Source organism: Chlorocebus sabaeus, chromosome 5 (genome assembly GCF_047675955.1).
Source record: "Chlorocebus sabaeus isolate Y175 chromosome 5, mChlSab1.0.hap1, whole genome shotgun sequence".
Taxonomy (NCBI): domain Eukaryota; kingdom Metazoa; phylum Chordata; class Mammalia; order Primates; family Cercopithecidae; genus Chlorocebus; species Chlorocebus sabaeus.
Genome location: NC_132908.1, coordinates 25,554,761 through 25,572,007, shown reverse-complemented (window position 1 = coordinate 25,572,007; position 17,247 = coordinate 25,554,761). Strand labels below are relative to the sequence as shown.

Here is a 17,247-nt window from a genome sequence, read left to right as displayed (position 1 = left end):
TCCTTGGATCGTTCTTTGGGAAGGAAACTCATTGTGTGATCGGTGTGGCCAATTACAGAGTCCCCTCCAACGTCCACTTTCCCGTTCTTCTATTGCCTGGAGTTCCAGATGTGCATATGGAGTCCCAGCCTCCCCTGCAGCTAAGAGGAACCGCGTGAACACATTCTGACTCATGAGCTGTGGGTGGGAGGGAGGGATGTGAATTGCATCTTCCAGGTGTCTCCTTAAAGGGCAGGGACCAGCCTCCCCAGGCCCTGCAGCTTCTCCTGCCAGCTGCAATGGGGAGGTAGGAGTGAGCTGCCTGGTGCTGGGGGAAGGAAAGCAACATCTGGAGGATGGTCAGAGTAACAGGGGTTCCTCCGTGACCACAGGGAGCAGGGCGAGTGCTCCCATCTAAGCAGTGTTGTGTCAGAGACAACAGCTTTCATGCTGTTCAAGCCACTGGTATTTGTGTCTCCCTGCTGGAGCAGCCAAACCTGTACCTTAACTGATATACCTGGCATGCAAGGTTCCCTACAATGTGGCCACAGCCCACCTTCCTGCCCTGGTTGCTGCACAGACAACCACACACCTGATAATTAGGCCAAACAAAAGGGCTTCTGGGGCTTTTGGATCTGCAGCTCCATCAGTCCAGCTTCCAGGCTGTGTCCTTCAGGAAACACCTCCCTTGTTTTCCTCTGGGACCCAATTTCCTCCCAACTCTCAGTCCACATGTGGTCCCATGGTGGGGATTTGAGGCAGGCCTGGCCAATCTGCCCATTCCACCCTCACAACACACGATGGCCAGCCAGTTCAGGGATAGAAACAGACCTAAGGCAGCAATGAGAACAGCCCTGGATTCCTGTTAGAGCCATGGGAAACAGGTGCTCTCTTCCTGCGGGATGTGAAGCTAGAGGGACGTCTATCAGGAGCTGCTGGGGACCATCCTATCCCTAACAAAGAGCAAAGAGAGCTGAGAGGCTGAAGCAGAGTCCTGATGGGTTTTAGAACTCCTGGATCCAGCTGCACCTGAAGCAAGCCCCACTGAAATATTCTCCTTTTTTGCTTAAACCAGTGTGAAGATGAATAAAGGTATCTGTGACAGTCTTGGCCTTCCCTTGTACCCTAAACTCTCCTACCTTTGTGCCTCTGCTCATGCTGTTCTCCCAATCCGAATGCCATCCTCCCAAATCTTTTCCATGCATCCAAACCCTAACTAGCTTTGGAGACAATGCTCTCTACCTACCCAGTATCTGTCAGCTGCCTGACTCTACTGAGGTGGCCCTGTGCCCCACTAAGACGGTCACATTGTTGGGGGCCTCTGCAGCTAGGGATGGCCATGAGTTCCAGGTGTGGCAATGCTAGTGGTTAGAAGTCTACAAGGCAGAGCTTCAGAGAAAACTCTGTCTTCCTGGTAATCAGTAGAGACTCAGTGCAGATAGGACTTCTGCCCTTTACCCTTCTACCCTTCTCCCTGACTGGAATGTGGATGGGATGTTTGGGAACACAGCAGTCATCTCATGAGAATGACGAAGAAAGCCACACACCAAAGAAGGCCCAGTGCAACAGAGGAGCTGGGTTCCTGGTGGCATCACCCACCCATGCCACCAGCCTGCCTCCAAATGCATTGTTCACAAGTGAGGAAAACAGCAGCTGTGGTCTCTAAGCTGCAGCATTCTAGTTTCTGTTGCAAGCAGCTCAACTCCATCCCACTTGCTAACCCACACTGGCCACTTGTTACTTTTGTGTTTCTGTTACTGTGGCTCCTGTGTGGTGAAGGGCCTGGGTTCTAGACTCAGGCAGGCTACGCAATTCCTGGAACTCTGATGCTTACTCCCTGTGTGACCTTCAGCAAGTCACCTAGCCTCCCTGAGCACCGGTTTCCAAATCTGTTAAGACGGCACTCATGAATCTTCATTAGAGGGCTGCCACAAAGATGACACGCAGCGACGCAGGCGAGCCCTCGGCTGGGGCTTTGGCACATAGCACCTCAGGGCTACACCTATTTACATGGCATCAACTCTGCACAGGTCACTAGACTGTCTCTCAGGTGTATGTTTCATTTGGCATAGCCCCCAAAAGCCAGCCAACCATGTCCTCTGGTAGTGAACCAGAGAAACTGCCACCTGCTCTAAGGCTGGAGGTAAAGCTGATTGTGTTGGACTCAGTAAGCAGGGCCGGGGCTGGCTTGAGGGAAGCAAGGTGCTCAGGGTGTGATATTGAAGGGGGTCTCACTCTCAGGCACCGACCCACCCATGCACAAATCTGAGCATATTCTGCTCCAGGTGCCTTACTTACTTCACCCCGTCCTGGCCCTATTGCTGAAAGATAGAACAGGATACAGAGTATGTGCATGCACTCTAAGACTCACATAAGGGGTACTCAAGGGTAATGGGGTTGGGCAAGGTGACTCATGCCTGTAATCCCAGCACTTTGGGAGGCTGAGATGGGAGGACTGCTTGAGTCCTGGAGTTTGAAACCAGTCTGGGCAATATAGTGAGACCCCATCGCTAAAAAAATAAATAGATAAAGTAGCCGGGTGTGGTGATACGCGCCTGTAGTCCCAACTACTTGGGAGGCCAAGGCAAGAGGATCACTTGAGTCCAGGAGTTCGAGGCTGCAGTGAGCTATGATCACATCACTATGCTACAGCCTGGGTGACAAAGCGAGATCCTGTCTCTAAAGAAAAAGTGAGCAAAGAAGGGCTCAGAGAAGGACAAGTGACTAAAAGAAAAATGATGCAGGGGGAAATTGAGAGAGAAGCCCTCTGTGGGAGCCTGTGAATGGGGGTGGCACCCAGCCAGATGCCCACTAGGGCTGTTACCATAGAAGGCTCTGGAGTTAGGAGGGGCTGGGGAAGGCATGATCAAGATTATGTCTTCGTCTGGGTGCAGTGGTTCACACCTGTAATCCCAGCACTTTGGGAGGCTGAGGCGGGCAGATCACTTGAGGTCAGGAGTTCGAGACCAGCCTGGCCAACACGGTGAAACCCTGTATCTACCAAAAATACAAAAATTAGCCAGGTGTGGTGGTGTGTGCCTATAGTCCCCGGTACTTGGGAGCCTGAGGCAGGAGAATCGCTTGAGCCTGGCAGGTGGAGGTTGCTGTGAGCCAAGATCTTGCCACTGCACTCCAGCCTGGGCAACAGAGTGAGACTCTGTAAAAAGATTATGTCTCTGGAAGATGGACTAGGGAGGAATCGGCCCTAGAAAAAGCAATTTCCTAGAACTGTCCTAGAAGCAGCAAAAAATAAAAATAAAAATAAAAAAGAAGAAAAAGGGGGGGGGGGGTGTTGTTGGTGGTAATTAGGACATGGATTTCCCTTGAAGCCCTGCAGTTAGAATCCTTCGCCCCCTGTAATATTCAATTCCCTGCAGGTTTAGTAAACCTAAGGATTATCTAGATGATGAAGAAAATGATGTCAGAGTCTTACTGACCTACCGGATTCTAGTAGTTTAGACAGAACTCCTTTCAGATCCAAGTTCACAATGCCCCACTCTCCCATCAATGCTTTCACACTATGTGCCATGTCACTGGGTGCCACTCCAAGCACTCAGGTGCATTCACTCATTTAGTTCCTTTTTTTTTTTTTTTGAGACAGTCTCACTCTAACTGTTACCCAGCCTGGAGTGCAGCGGGGCAATCTTGACTCACTGCAACCTCTGACTCCTGGGTTCAAGCAATTCTCCTGCCTCAGCCTCCCGAGTAGCTGGGATTACAGATGCCCGCCACTGGGCCCAGATAATTTTTGTATTTTTAGTAGAGACAGGGTTTTGCCAAGTTGGACAGGCTGGTCTCAAACTCCTGACCTCAGGTGACCCACCCGCCTTGGCCTCCCAAAGTGTTGGGATTACAGGCGTGAGCCACCGTGCCTGGCTGCTCATTTAGTTCTCAAAGCAACCCAAGGGGGAAACTGAGTCACAAGGGTGTAGGCCACTTGCCCAAGGCCACACAGCGAGGAAGTTGCACAGCCTAATCACAGACCTGACACTAAGCCAAAGATGGGCCGATACTTCCTATAAGGGGCCAGAGAGTATTTTAGACTTTGCAAGCTATATGGTCTCTGTTAGGATACTCAGCAATCCTACTGCAGCTCAAAAGCAGCCACGGGCAGTGACTAAAGAAATGGGCATGGCTGTGTTCCAATAACACTTTATTTACAAATACGGGCTGAGGCTAGATTTGGCCCAAGGGCTATAGTTGTGGATGAACCCTTGTTCTAAATCACCATGCTGTACTGCCCCCAGCAGGCATGTTGAAGAATAAATGTGCCCTACCTGGGCTGGGTGTGGTGGCTCACACCTCTAATCCCAGCTCTTTGGAAGGCCGAGGCGGAAGGATTGTTTGAGGACAGGATTTTGAGAGCAGCCTGGGCAACATGGTGAGACTTTGTCTCTACAAAAAAAAAAAATTAAGAAACAATGTGTCCAGCCTGGGCTACAGTGGCCTTTGGACTGGCATTAGAGAATTTCCCTGGCTGGGTGCGGTGTGGCTCATACCTGTAATCCCAGAACTTTGGGAAGCCCAGGCAGGCAGGCTACCTGAAGCCGGGAGTTCGAGACCAGCCTGGCCAGCATGGCGAAACCCTGTCTCTACTAAAACTGCAAAAAATTAGCCAGCATGGTGGCACACATCTGTAATCCCAGCTACTCCGGAGGCTGAGGCAGCAGAATCGTTTGAACCCAGGAGGCAGAGGGTGCGGTGAGCCGAGATCACACCACTTCATTCCAGCCTGGGCAACAGAGCGAGATCTCAAAAAAAAAAAAAAAAAAAAAAGAAAAGAAAAGAAAACGAAAACAAAAAGAAAAGAAAAAAAGAAAAAAAAAAAGTGGGAGAATTTCCCGAGCATATTTAACACAAAAAAGGAGGCAGGGGCTGAGTTACAGACCGTTTGAAGAAAAGATCTTAGAGAGATGGTGGAAAGGGCTGAAGAAAAGCAGCTAGGGAGTCTTCCTGGGAGAACAGGGAGGAGGCGGGGTGCAGCAGGAAAGCGCATGGCCCAGCCTTCCTACAGAAGACAGGTTGCTTGCAGATGCCCCTCCGGACTCCCAGTGGCCCCTGCTGTTTCCACTTTCTCCGCTCCTCGGCTTGACCATCTGTCCCATGTTGCCCTGGGCTCCAGCTCCACATATGGCGCAGCTTCCTCCCAGGCCCCATCAACTCGCTCTTAGCACACACGTTAGCCTTGGCGCTAGGGCCCATGGAGGGAAAGCACTACCCGAACATATAACCAACACCGACCGTTTCCAGGCCCGGAGATTCCTGGAGGTCTTCCTGCCTCGACTGAAATGAAGCTGTAAAGGCTTTGAAGTTCATCATTGACTTGAATTTTCCACCATACCTCCCAGAACGCTCCTCCCTCCTCCCCAGAAACCACTCAACTAACATCCAAATACTAGGAGGCCTTCCAGCTGGGGAAGAGATGGCTTGAGTGGGGGCAAGGAGAAGGGACCACGGGGCATGGGGCCCAGGCCTGAATAGCTGCCCGACTCACCAGCACTGGCCAGGGCCTGGGGTGTTGCCTGGCCTCCCCATGGGTTTCTAGTCCTTTGTCCAGAGAAAGGGGGCCGGGACTAGGGCCCTGCTACTCTTAAGTGTGGTCCACGGACCAGCAGCACTGGTTATCTCCTGGGAATTTGTGAGAAATGCAGAATTCCAGGCTCCTCCTTTGCCCTGGGAATCAGAATGTGAATCTGAGCAAGATTCCAGGTAATTTATACGCACGCACATTTAATTTCCAATAGCATATCAGGAGATTGACAGGGCTTTGTTGTGGAAGCCGTTGTTTCTGCCTGTCCAGCACACACTCCCCTGTGTTTGGTAAAAGCCCTGTTTGGTAAAAGCACCCTATTTTTGCTTTTTGAGACGGTGTCTTGCTCCCCACTTCCTGCCCGGGCCCCAAGAGGTTCACAGGCCACTGAGCCCTCCCCAGGGGTGGATGAGCACGTGACCCAGGTCAAGCCAATCAGAGTATGCAATTCCCCTGACCCCCAGTGATTGGGTGACTGGTTCTGGGGCGTGGAAGAGACGTGGTAGCAGAGCGGCGGAACGTAAGTGGGCAGCTGCTGGTGGCCTGTCTTGCTACCACATGGGGCACAGGGGAGTTGAGAGATGAAGAATAGGCCATTACATCGTTTGAGGTCCTGGACCCTAGATAACAAGAATCGGGATGAACAACTCTGCTAGCCTTGGATTTGAATTGAAAGCATGAAAGAGCTCTAATGTTCAAGGAAAGCCCTGGTCTCTCTCTCTTCTTTTTTTTGAGACAGAGTCTCACTCTGTTGCCCAGGCTGGAGTGCAATGGTGCGATCTCAGCTCACTGCAACCTCTGCCTCCCGGGTTTAGGCAATTATCCTGCCTCAGCCTCCGGAGTAGCTGGGATTACAGACATTCACCACCACGTCCGGCTGATTTTTTTGGTATTTTTAGTAGAGACAGGGTTTCACCACGTTGGCCAGGCTGGTATCGAACTCCTGACCTCAGGTGATCCACCCGCCTCGGTCCCCCAAAGTACTGGGATTACAGGCGTCAGCCACCGCGCTTGGCCTCTCCCTCTTCTACGGTTTTCCCATCTTCCCTTTAGCACCACTGCTCACCTCGCGGAGGTGTCGGGACCCAGGTTTGCAGTCGGCATTAAGGCACTGAATCAGCAAGCTTTTCCTGAGCGCCGACTGCATACAAGGTTTTGAAAACACAGGAAGATATAAAAAAAAAAAATTTTTTTTTAAACCAATGAATGCCCTGCCCTCAAGGAGGTCACACAGCACCCATAACGGGAGAATGTGTTTATGAAGCAACATGTGACAAAATTAATGTGGTCCAGAAAGAAAGAGTTTCTAATGCTGAGTGGGTGCTGGAGAGGGGAATAAATAGTCCCTCCATCTGGCCTGCTCTCCCGCCCCCAGCCCCAGGGAGGCTCCTCTGCCACCACTGGGAGGAGATTGAAAGCAGCCCTGCCCACACGGAAGGCTCACCTCCAGTGAGCAGCCTGGGCTGGCAGGTTCCAACCCAGCCCCCCAGGCCGTGCATGGCTCCCTGCCTCCCACCTCCACGCCCTTGCAAGGGATGATGACTGTGCACCTGGCTGGCTCCCCGCTTGGCACGCTGCTGTACCTGAGTGGGTGTTTCGAAGCGGCTGCTCTTTCCTGACTACTTGCAGCACCCAGACCTGGGTAGACCCTGGCAGTATCAATCATATGCAGGAGGAGGATTTAAAAGCCCTGACACTCCAAAATCCATGTTCCTTTTTGCCAGCCCAAGGCCAGCTTATTTCATACCCGGCCCACACTCAGCCCAGTTCATGCCCAGAGTTACTTGTTCATATCTGCCACCCCTCTTCGCAAAGTGTTCTAAAAGGTGTGCATTAAAGCTTATTGTCAAGTAGAAAAAAAGAGCAAGGCTGGGGGCTGCCCCACATGGTTGTGCAGGTTGTGCAGTATGCAAATGGCTCCCTCTAGAGGTAGGAGAGCTCTAAAACACTGACAAAGGCAGGTCTAGGGTGGGGAGGTCGGGCTGACTTGATGTGTTCATCCCTCGTTTGTCTGATCTGTTAGAAATAGCAGCGCTCCCCACTCTGACAGTCTATGTTGTGCAAGGTCACTGGAAAGGCCAATGCTTTATGGCTTGTTTCATTTGTTGTCCTCACTGCAGGGGTTTCAGAACTCAGAAGGAAGATAACAAGAGACAGGGCCCCCAACACTTCCCATTTTCACTTGTGAGATTTTCTGAAGGTGCTGAAGCTGCACAGGCCACAACAGGACACAGAATATGGTGGCTGAGTGAGAGCAAAGCCTCTGCTTTAACAATTGCAATGAACTTGCTTTAGAGACCTTTAAGGAAAGCCCACCCCACAGTAAATTGCTGGAAGGCCAATCCCTTCACTAGCAATTTAATGCTAAGAGCCGATGACGTTCATCAAATCTGACAGCATTTTGGTAAACGACGGCTCTGTTGATTAGGCCGCTGTCCACCCAAGTATTACAAGGCTGAGGAAGCCATAAATCTTAATCCACAGATAGCAGCAGAAAGATCTAAGGCCCAGAAGTGGTGGGGGGAAAAGGACAGTATGAACAAGAGGCCATATATCACCACCAGCCCATTCCACAGGGAAGGCGGCAGCTCGGGAGCCCAACGCAGCCATCGCCATGATCTTCCCCAAACTCCCAGGAATCGGAGGGGTTTGGGAAGCGTTTTTACAGGTGGAGGTCATCAGCTTCTTAGCCAGCAGGCAGCGTTGGCATGACTCGGTAACCTTCTGACCAAAGGATCTGGAGGCCAGTGCTCCTGACGCAGCCCCTCCTGTCAGGGCAGCTCTACCCCAATGTGCTTTCTTATTGTTGGGTGAGATCATAAGAAGAGAAACCTGTTCTCCTGGAGGCAGTGAATGGATTGGGCTTGGTCAGTAGAAACGGTGTGTGATTCAAGAGAGTTTCAGGGCTGGGTGCAGTGGTTCACGCCTGTAATCCCAGCACTTTGGGAGGTCAAGGTGGGTGGATCGCATGAGCCTGGGAGTTCAAGACCAGTGTGGGCTACATAGCAAGAACCTGTCTAAAAAAAAAAAGAAGAAGAAGAAGAAGAAAAAGAAAAAAAAAAATCCAGCAAGACAGCCAGGAAGCTAGGAGGAGAGTATAGAGGGTGAATGGGGAAGCAAGGGGGCTGTGCGGACTGTGAATAAAGCTGCGACTGCAGGCGCTCACTGCACTGGGACCACTGCATCCCACCACAGTGTCCCCAGATGACCAATGTGAATACACAAGGTGACCGTGTGGCCCTGCTGATCTCTCCTGGTTGGCACCGCCCTACAAGAGAAACCCCAAGACTGGGAGAGGACAGTGGTCCCTCTCTTGGTGGAGTAGCTTTTGAGAACTGGCCACTGGCCATTGGGGACTTGGCTGCCTTGACCACTCTGCCTACCCTCGGCTACCTCTAAGCATGGCAGGAGTCCATCCAAAAGGGTTAGGATAGAAAGATTGTCTTCCTCTCCATGCCATGGACCCAAGACTCTGTCTCCACAGACTGTCTACCATGGAGAAACTTTGGACTTAACTCCACTTCTTGGAGCCAGAGCAAACTAATCCAGCCCGTCTTCCTCATGACGGTAATAATAGTATAGCTGGCACGCCCAGCCTATTCACTGTTCTGCCTCCAGCCTTCTTGACAAGAAGCTACAGGATTCATGGTTCCTGCTCATGCGGCCACGGCAGGCAGGGTTTACATCAAATGACCTGGTCTCTGAGGGGCTCCAGTCATAGCCGACTGAGGTAGGAGGGGATGCCTCGTCCAGGCTAAGCAGGAGCAGCCCAAGCCATGCCCTGAGAAAGAGATGACCTGAGAGATTCAGACTGTCTCTGTCTTGGAAACTTTCAACTAACAAATATGGAGGGAGTGTAAAACCACACGTGGAGAAGGCACAATGGATCGGAGAACACTGAAGCTACGAGTTGGCGACAGCTCAGGGACAGGGAACAGAGGTGCAAGGATGGGGGGCTGGGGAAGGTTGGTGGAGAGAGGGAGAGCCCTACTTCAAAGGCTTCCCGTTCCTCCTGTAGCCCCTTGCCCCCGTGGGCGGTCCTTTCTGCACACATGAACCCAAACATGGTGCTCTACTATTTCAACCCTCTTGGAAATTCCTCACATTTAGATTGAAATCCAAACTTCCTCCTGTGGTCTTCTAGGCCCCGCATAGCTGGTTCTTCCTACCTGCAACCCTGACACCCTCATCTCCACCCTTTCTGCCATCCTGTCCTGATCACCCCGCCTCCTTTTAGCCTGTGCCCAGTGCCCACTGCCCTCATTGTCCCCTCACCTGAAGCCCTCCCCCAGCCACAGATCTTTCCGGGGCTGGCTCCAGGTAACTCTCAGGCCCTGGCTGCGATGGGGTCCCTTGGGAGGTTGTGCTGCACACCCTCGCTGAACGCTTCCCCAACACCTTCTCTTTCAGGCTGCTGTCCTCTGTCCTTCCTTCGTAGCACTGTCTCCCAACTCACTTGTTTGCCTTTGGTCCTTTGCCTTCCCAACCTCCCCACCCGCTCCCCATCAATATGAGCTCCAGGAAGTCAGGGCTGGCCTCACTGCTCGGAATCCAGCAGCTGTAAGTGCCAAAACTGAGTATGTGCTCAATACATGAGCACAGAATGAATGAAGTAAAGTATGAGTGAGCAAAGGAACATACTAGAGTGAAGGGCCCTGAGGCCTCCAGGCCCAGCTGCCCTCCCCATCTGTCCCTCCACTGATTAAAACAACAACAGTCAGTACCATTCACTGACTATTTCTCCTGTGCCAGGCACTGCTTCAGCCTCTCTCCAAACATGGGCCCATCTGATCCTCATTAATTGCCCTCATTAATTACCATTACCAACCCCACATGACAAATGAGAGAGCAGGCACCGAGGGGTTAAGCATCTTAGCCACTGTGCAGCTGGCAGGAGGTGGAGCCAAGACTTTGCACTGGGGCTGCTGGAAGGTTCCAGGGTCTGTGCTGTTAGCCATTCCTCTGGACATGTCTGTCACCTGTTCCTACCTGAAGCAGCAGGCATCCCCTGCTGATGGACCACCTGTAATGCACTCTGCACACGCTCCGCTCCAGCAGCCCTGGGAGGTTTCACTGATGATGAAATCGAAGCTCAGAGTGGTTACATGGCCAGCTCCAGAGCACACAGCTCACAGAAGTCACATGGCCAGATCTGGCGCACATAGCTTGGAGAGGTTACCTGGCCAGCTCCGGGGCACACAGCTCAGAGAGGTTACACAGCCAGCTCCAAGACACACAGCTAACAGAGGTTACATGGCCAGCTCTGGGGTGCACAGCTCAGAAAGGCTACACAACCAGCTCCAAGACACACAGCTCAGAGAGGTTACTCAGCCAGCTCCAAGACACACAGCTCACGGAGGTTACATGGCCAGTTCTGGGGTGCACAGCTCAGAGAGGCTACACAGCCAGCTCTAAGACACATAGCTCAGAGAGGTTACTTAGCCAGCTCTGGGGCACACAGCTCAGAGACGTTACTCAGCTAGCTCCAAGACACACAGCTCACTGAGGTTACACAGCCAGCTCCGGGGAACACAGCTCAGAGAGGTTACACAGCCAGCTCCGGGGCACACAGCCAGTGAGCAGTCCAAAGCCTATTCCTTCCATTCTCCAGGGGCCACAAATTCAAATGCCCCAAAGAGCCAGGTGGGAAATGGAAACACGAGATAAGAGAAACCATAGCCTAAATCTGATAATAAACCACAGCTACCACTCAGCCTCACCACTGAAGCTCTGGGGAGTGGTGGGGACTTTGGCAAACAGGAAGGCTCGTGCCCTGTCCAAAGCAAAGCTGCTGGACACGGCTCCTGCTGCTGGCTGCCTAGTGGGGAGGAGGATGGCCCAGCATGGGGGTAAGACTTTTCCATTTTTTCTAGGGAAGAAAAATCTAGATTTTTGATTTTGAGATAGGGTCTTGCTCTGTCCCCCAGGCTGGAGTGCAGTCGTGCGGTCATGGCTCATTGTACCCTTGAACTCCTGGCCTCAAACGATCCTAACTGTCTCAACCTCCTCAGTAGCTGGGACTAGAGGTGTGCGCTACTACGCCTGGCTAATTTTTTTATTTTTAGTAGAGATGGGACTTGCTATGTTGCCCGGGATGGTCTTGAACTCCTGAGCTCAGGTGATCCTCCTTCCTCGGCCTCCTAAAGTGCTAGGATTACAGGCATGAGCCATTGTGCCTGGCTAGATATATTTTTAATATAAAATCTTGTGAATTTAAATGTTGGCAAGCTTCTAAAAGTCTTTTTAAAACTTTGTGAGTCTAACAACCATTATCTGGGGGCAAGTTTGACCCACAGGCTTCAAGTGGTTAACTTCTGGACCCCACCAGGCCCGCCCTCCATGTGTTTGAAGTCAGGTGTCACACCCTCCACCTAGTTAAGCAGTCCCCATGTCTTCACAGCTTGAGCTTCAAAGGCAGGAACTGAGCCTTCTTGGATTTTTTGAACCCTAGAGCCTTGCACAGTGCCTGGGCCCTGCTGGGTGCCAATACATGTCTGTTACATTAACAGATGATTTCATTCATGACACGTTGTAGTTCATTCACCACTTCTGAATGCTCCCTGGTTTGGCTCTACCTTTAAGGGTGGTCCCCAAAGGCCTGGGTGTGTGGAGCAGAGTCCATGCTTTGGACTGGAGGAGGCTGGCACTCGGTACCCATCCCACACTCCTCCTGGGGAGCCTTTCTGTGGGGGAGAGGCCAGAAAGCCAAATACTGCATTTCCCAGACTGCCTTTCTGAAGCTGTCCTCACACGGTTAACAAGAATTCTCACAGAATATAGCTATAATTCAGCATTAATCACTGCACTTTGACCCATTTCCTTGTAACTGAAATTCACTGGATACTGACCATTAGCATTCCCATTATTCCTTATAGATTTCTGACTGTAGAATCATTAAAGCTTTTGTTTAAGAATTGCTTAAGATGTTTTCCAGATCTTAAATTCCAGCAAAAAAACTGATGCTAGCCAGTTTGAAGGCCCCCACAGAAGAACGGGATCTGAGTGAGAACACAGGTTCTTCATCTCCCTGTCCCATGACTTCACCCTGCACTCTTCCACCAATCAGTGATCTCCACACATCAGCCCACACCAAAACCCTTAGAAACCCTGGCCCCAAACTCCTCCGGGAGACAGATTTGAGGTTTCCTCCCATCTCATTTGGCGGCCCTGCAATTAAACATCTCTCTCTGCTGAAACCCGGTGTCTACGTGTATAGACTTGCCAGTATCGTGCAATGGACCTATTACGGTTAAATTTTGGCTTGGGTTCTGGGTGTGCTTTAGGTTCAGCCAATCAGATGGCCTCACACGAGCCAGGGAAAGCAGAAGTGAGGTGAGGAGAGGAGGGGGATGGATGTTGGCTGTTTCAGTGCTAAGCACAGTCCTGGTGGCATCGAGCTCTTCCACAGTGTTCCTGGCTGGCTAGCCACGCTGCGGGGCAGGGTCTTCATAGCATTGTCCTAGCAGGCATGGGGTCACTCTGAGGCCAACAGCTGGGGCAGTAACTCCCTGATTCCTGGATTGCAGCTCAGGTGACACCTTCCTGATGCTGATCCCCTGCCTTCCCAACAGTGTCCTAGGCAGCTGCTCTCCTGGCGGGCCCAGGCTAAGTGGTCACGCTTTTGAGGCACCATTCCTAGAAGCCCAGCCCAGAGTCCACTCCTCATGCTAGCCCAAGGACTTCGTAAGCACCCGACTCCCTGCACTGCATTTGTTTCTGCTTAAAATAGCCTGAGTGGTCTCTGCTGTTAGGCACTGACTGACCCCTGACTGCTACAGTGTAGAAGGACAATTACAGCCCTCGAGGCATCAGGAAATCAGGAAATTAGCTATGATTAGGCCCTGTGAAGTGTGGGACCACAAGGAGAGACTGAGGAGGATGCTAATTAATCTTAGGCCAAGTTTTTTAAATTGCACAGACTCTAGAGCCAGCTATTAAGCCACAGTCTAAGACTCAAATATGGCTCCTGATAATAGAAGGCTCTCAAAACAACTAGAAGAACTGTCTTAAGTGAGAAGTGGAGAAAGGCCTCATTAGCAACAAATTAATATTCATTGCAGGGGACAAAAGGAGGCCCCCAGGCTGTGTGTCCTCCAGGCCTTGCTCCTCAGCACTGAGATCCGGCAGGGACACCCTTCCCCAATTAATCAATGACTTGAAGATGCCCCTGTGGGGAGGCAGAAAGACCACTGGGTTTGTAACCGCAGGCCCAGAATTCAACTTCCAGTCTGCCTTCCTCCTTAGTAGCTATGCGACTCTGAGGAAGTCACTTTACCTCTCTTGGCCTTGATTTCTTCAGTAGCACAATGAGGACATTTTCTGGCCTCTAGGGTTATTGTGGGTGGGCTGACAAAGGGTATGAAAGCATGTAACTATAGTCCCGTACATTTAGTACAGTGTGCAATGGTATGTGGTAGTAGTTCCCAATCTTGGTGAACACAAAGTTAAAAAATAACAACAGGCCTGGCGTGGTGGCTCATGCCTGAAATCTCAGCACTTAGGGAGGCTGGGGCAGGAGGATCACTTGAGGCCAAAAGTTCAAGACTAGCCTGGGTAATATAGTGAATAAAAATAAATAAAAAATATATAAAAATAAATAAAAAATATAGTTAAATTTTATTTTATTTTATATAAAAAATAAAAATACAGTAAAAAAATAAATAAATTGTAAAGAGAAAAAATTACAGTAATTTAAAAAATAACACTGCTTAAGCCTCAGCAAGTCAGAATCTCTGGGGGTGGGGCCTGAGCATCTATATTTTAAAACCATCCTAGGCCATTTAAATGTACACGTCGGGGCTGAGAAATAAAATCTCAAGATCCAAGCCAACTGAATGAACCCCTTCTTGGCCAAGGGGACCCCAGAGAAACCTTAAAACTGAGTTCCCAGCCATGATAGGATGGGAGGTCAGACATGCCTCATTAACCCCTCCCTCATTAACCGCCAGGAGGTTTTCTTTTCTAAGGGTTAAAAACAAACCAGCCCTTTTCGGGCTGGTAATGCCAGCATTTTGGGAAGCTGAGGCAGGCAGATCACCTGAGGTCAGGAGTTTGAGAACAGTTTGGCCAACATGGTGAAACCCCATCTCTATTAAAAATACAAAATTAGCCGAGTGTGGTGGCAGGCACCTGTAATCCCAGCTACTTGGGAGGTTGAAGCAGGAAAATCGCTTGAAACTGGGAGGTGGAGGTTGCAGTGAGCCAAGATCATACCACTGCACTCCACCGAGGGTGACAGAGTAAGACTCTGTCTCAAACAAAAAAAAGAAAGAAAGAAACAAGCCCTTTTCAAAGACTCCACCACTGATACCAACCAACAGCCTGCCTGCTGCCCCTCCCTTCTGTGGTTACTACACAACTGACCAGCATTTCTTCCTGGTAAGAGACCACTGACCACGGAGTGGTTCTGACTCCTCTATGGAGGATGCACAATGCGGGTTTCCATGTCTCCTGATTCGCCTTTTGACATCAGAAGGCCAAAACCTCCACTCTCAGATCCTGCTAATGCCGCCATTTTTTGACGATGGATCCATGGAGAGGCATGAAGCTCAACTGCACATGTGCATATGTCTCCGTTTATAAATATTCATAACTCCTCCTACAGCTTACTGAATATGTATATTGGGCCACCTATTCAGCATAAATCCCTGTCTTATCCCTCTGAACTTCAAAGTGCAGGTTTCTGGCTTCTGGCCTGAGGCTGTGTTTCCTAGCCTGCCGGAATGGCCACCCGGGAGGCAGGCTGCCACCCTTTTTGAGAAATAAAGCTTTCCTTTCCAAGTTTGTGAACCTCGTCATTCTTCATTTGACGGGGCTGGAACCTGCTGGTCCCCAGTAAGGTGTGAGTGACTACGAGGTAAAATATCAAGAACTATATGAGCAAGAACACAGAATTTGGGGCAAAAGATCTAAGACTGACTCTTGATTCTGCCACTTCTTAGCTGTTGACCTTGGAAAACTCACTGAACTTTTCTGAATCTCCATCTCTTCAGCTCCTTATAAAGAGGGACAATGTTGGAACGTACTCTACAGTTCTGCTGGGAGGGCAAAGGAGACGAGTTACATGGGAGCTGAGCCTATGCCTGGTAACTGAGGTAGATGTTCCGAAATGCAAGCTCCTGACATCAGCACACCAGCTGCAACCCAAAATGGCATCTCGGTTATATGGGGCAGGGGCTTTGTCATATGCACCCACTGTATCCCTGGCATCCAGGACTGTGCCTGGCACATAGGGGATACTTAATAAAAAAAAAAAGAGCTGAATGAATGAGTCATCACGACGGGACTGTGAGTCTGACCTTTCTACACCCCCCAGTGGGGCTGGAGTGACCACATCCAAAGGGGAGGGCCATGCAGCGGAGAGGTCTCTCCAGAGGTCAGTTCCACATGCAGAAAGGGAACACGACCGTGCCTGGCCAGACCCACCTACTCCCCATAGGGTGTTTTTTTGTTTGTTTGTTTTGTTTTGTTTTTTTGACAGGCTCTTTCTCTGTTGCCCAGGCTGGAGTGCAGTGGTGCGACTGTAGCTCACTGCAGCCTTAAACTTCTGGGCTCATGCAATCCTCGCACCTCAGCCTCCTGAGTAGCTGGGACTAGAGGTACGTGCTACCACACCTGGTGAATTTTTTATTATTATTTTTAGTAGAGATGAGGTCTCGCTTTGTTGCCCAAGCTGGTCTCGAACTCCTGGGCTCAAAGTGATCCTCCCACCTCACCCTCCCAAAATGCTGGGATTGCATAAAGGAGCCACTGCGCCTGGCCCATGGGGGTTTTAAATGCTCTGATTGCATTTCTGTTCCCACAGCCACCCACACTCTGTATTCTAAAGCATGGGCTGGGGCCACAATCTCCAGACCTGGTGCCATCCTCGGCGCTGGACTTTACTGGGGGCTGTCCGTGAACTGCGTCTTAAGGCTTCTTCAGCTTCTCGAAACAGAGTTCTTCGTCCATAATCTGCACCAGAGACGAGGGAAGGAGACTTGGTGAGGCACTGATGACAAGCTCACAGTACTGGGTTGGTGTGTAACTCATGTCTAAAATACGTATCCGTGTGCCCAAAGTCTTGTGTATCAGGACATTGACTACAGCGCTGTTTGTGGCAACAAGACATTAGAAAACAAGCTAAAAGTTAAGCAAAAAAGGAAAGGGTAAGTAAGTTCCAGTATATTCATGCCATGGAATAATATGGATAGTATATAGTCAGATCAGACAGATCTATATATACAGAGTCTCTAAGCTACAGAGACAAGGTTCAGGACAGCCGGTACAAGAGGTTATCATTTGTGTAAAAGAGGGTAGAGGGTGAATCTCTTTGCTGAATGAATGAATGAAGGTACTGCTGGTGTTCCAAGTACAGATTCCTGTTATCTCTTCCTCCCTGAAACCTGGACCAGGAAAAGCTGAATTCTCCTTACTAGCAGCAGGTCTGCCTCCACCATGAAAACTAGGACAGCCACTGGTTTCCCTCTTTGCCCTGGGGGCTGGGGAGCTCAAGCTACACTCTGGCAGTGGCTCTCCTAGGAAAAAATTTCAGGAATCACTTTCTCTTCTTGCCCTTTTGTTGTTGTTTTGACTTTTACTATATATTAATGGTTTGAGATCTTACCATGTCTGTGAGGCCATAGATTAGAATAACACAAATCAAAGTTACTGTGTGCCAGAGAACTTACATTTCTTACATCATTTAATCTTCCCAGCAAGCCTGCAAGGCAGGCATAATTATTCCCATTTTATGCAAG

General features: G+C 50.4%; 1 protein-coding gene across 12 annotated transcripts in view; it reads right to left on the bottom strand.

Moving 5' to 3' along the window:
- The window catches only part of KATNIP (katanin interacting protein), a 234,135-nt gene that overhangs the window by 134,778 nt on the left and 82,110 nt on the right, over positions 1 to 17,247 (bottom strand). For all 12 annotated transcript variants that reach the window (XR_012092933.1, XM_007988570.3, XM_007988596.3 and 9 more), the window contains one exon: positions 16,365 to 16,462. Coding sequence is in view for 11 of the 12 variants with exons in the window: in XM_007988570.3 (XP_007986761.3) it covers positions 16,365 to 16,462 (98 nt within the window). In the remaining variant the exon portion in view is untranslated. The remainder of the gene's footprint in view (positions 1 to 16,364; positions 16,463 to 17,247) is intronic.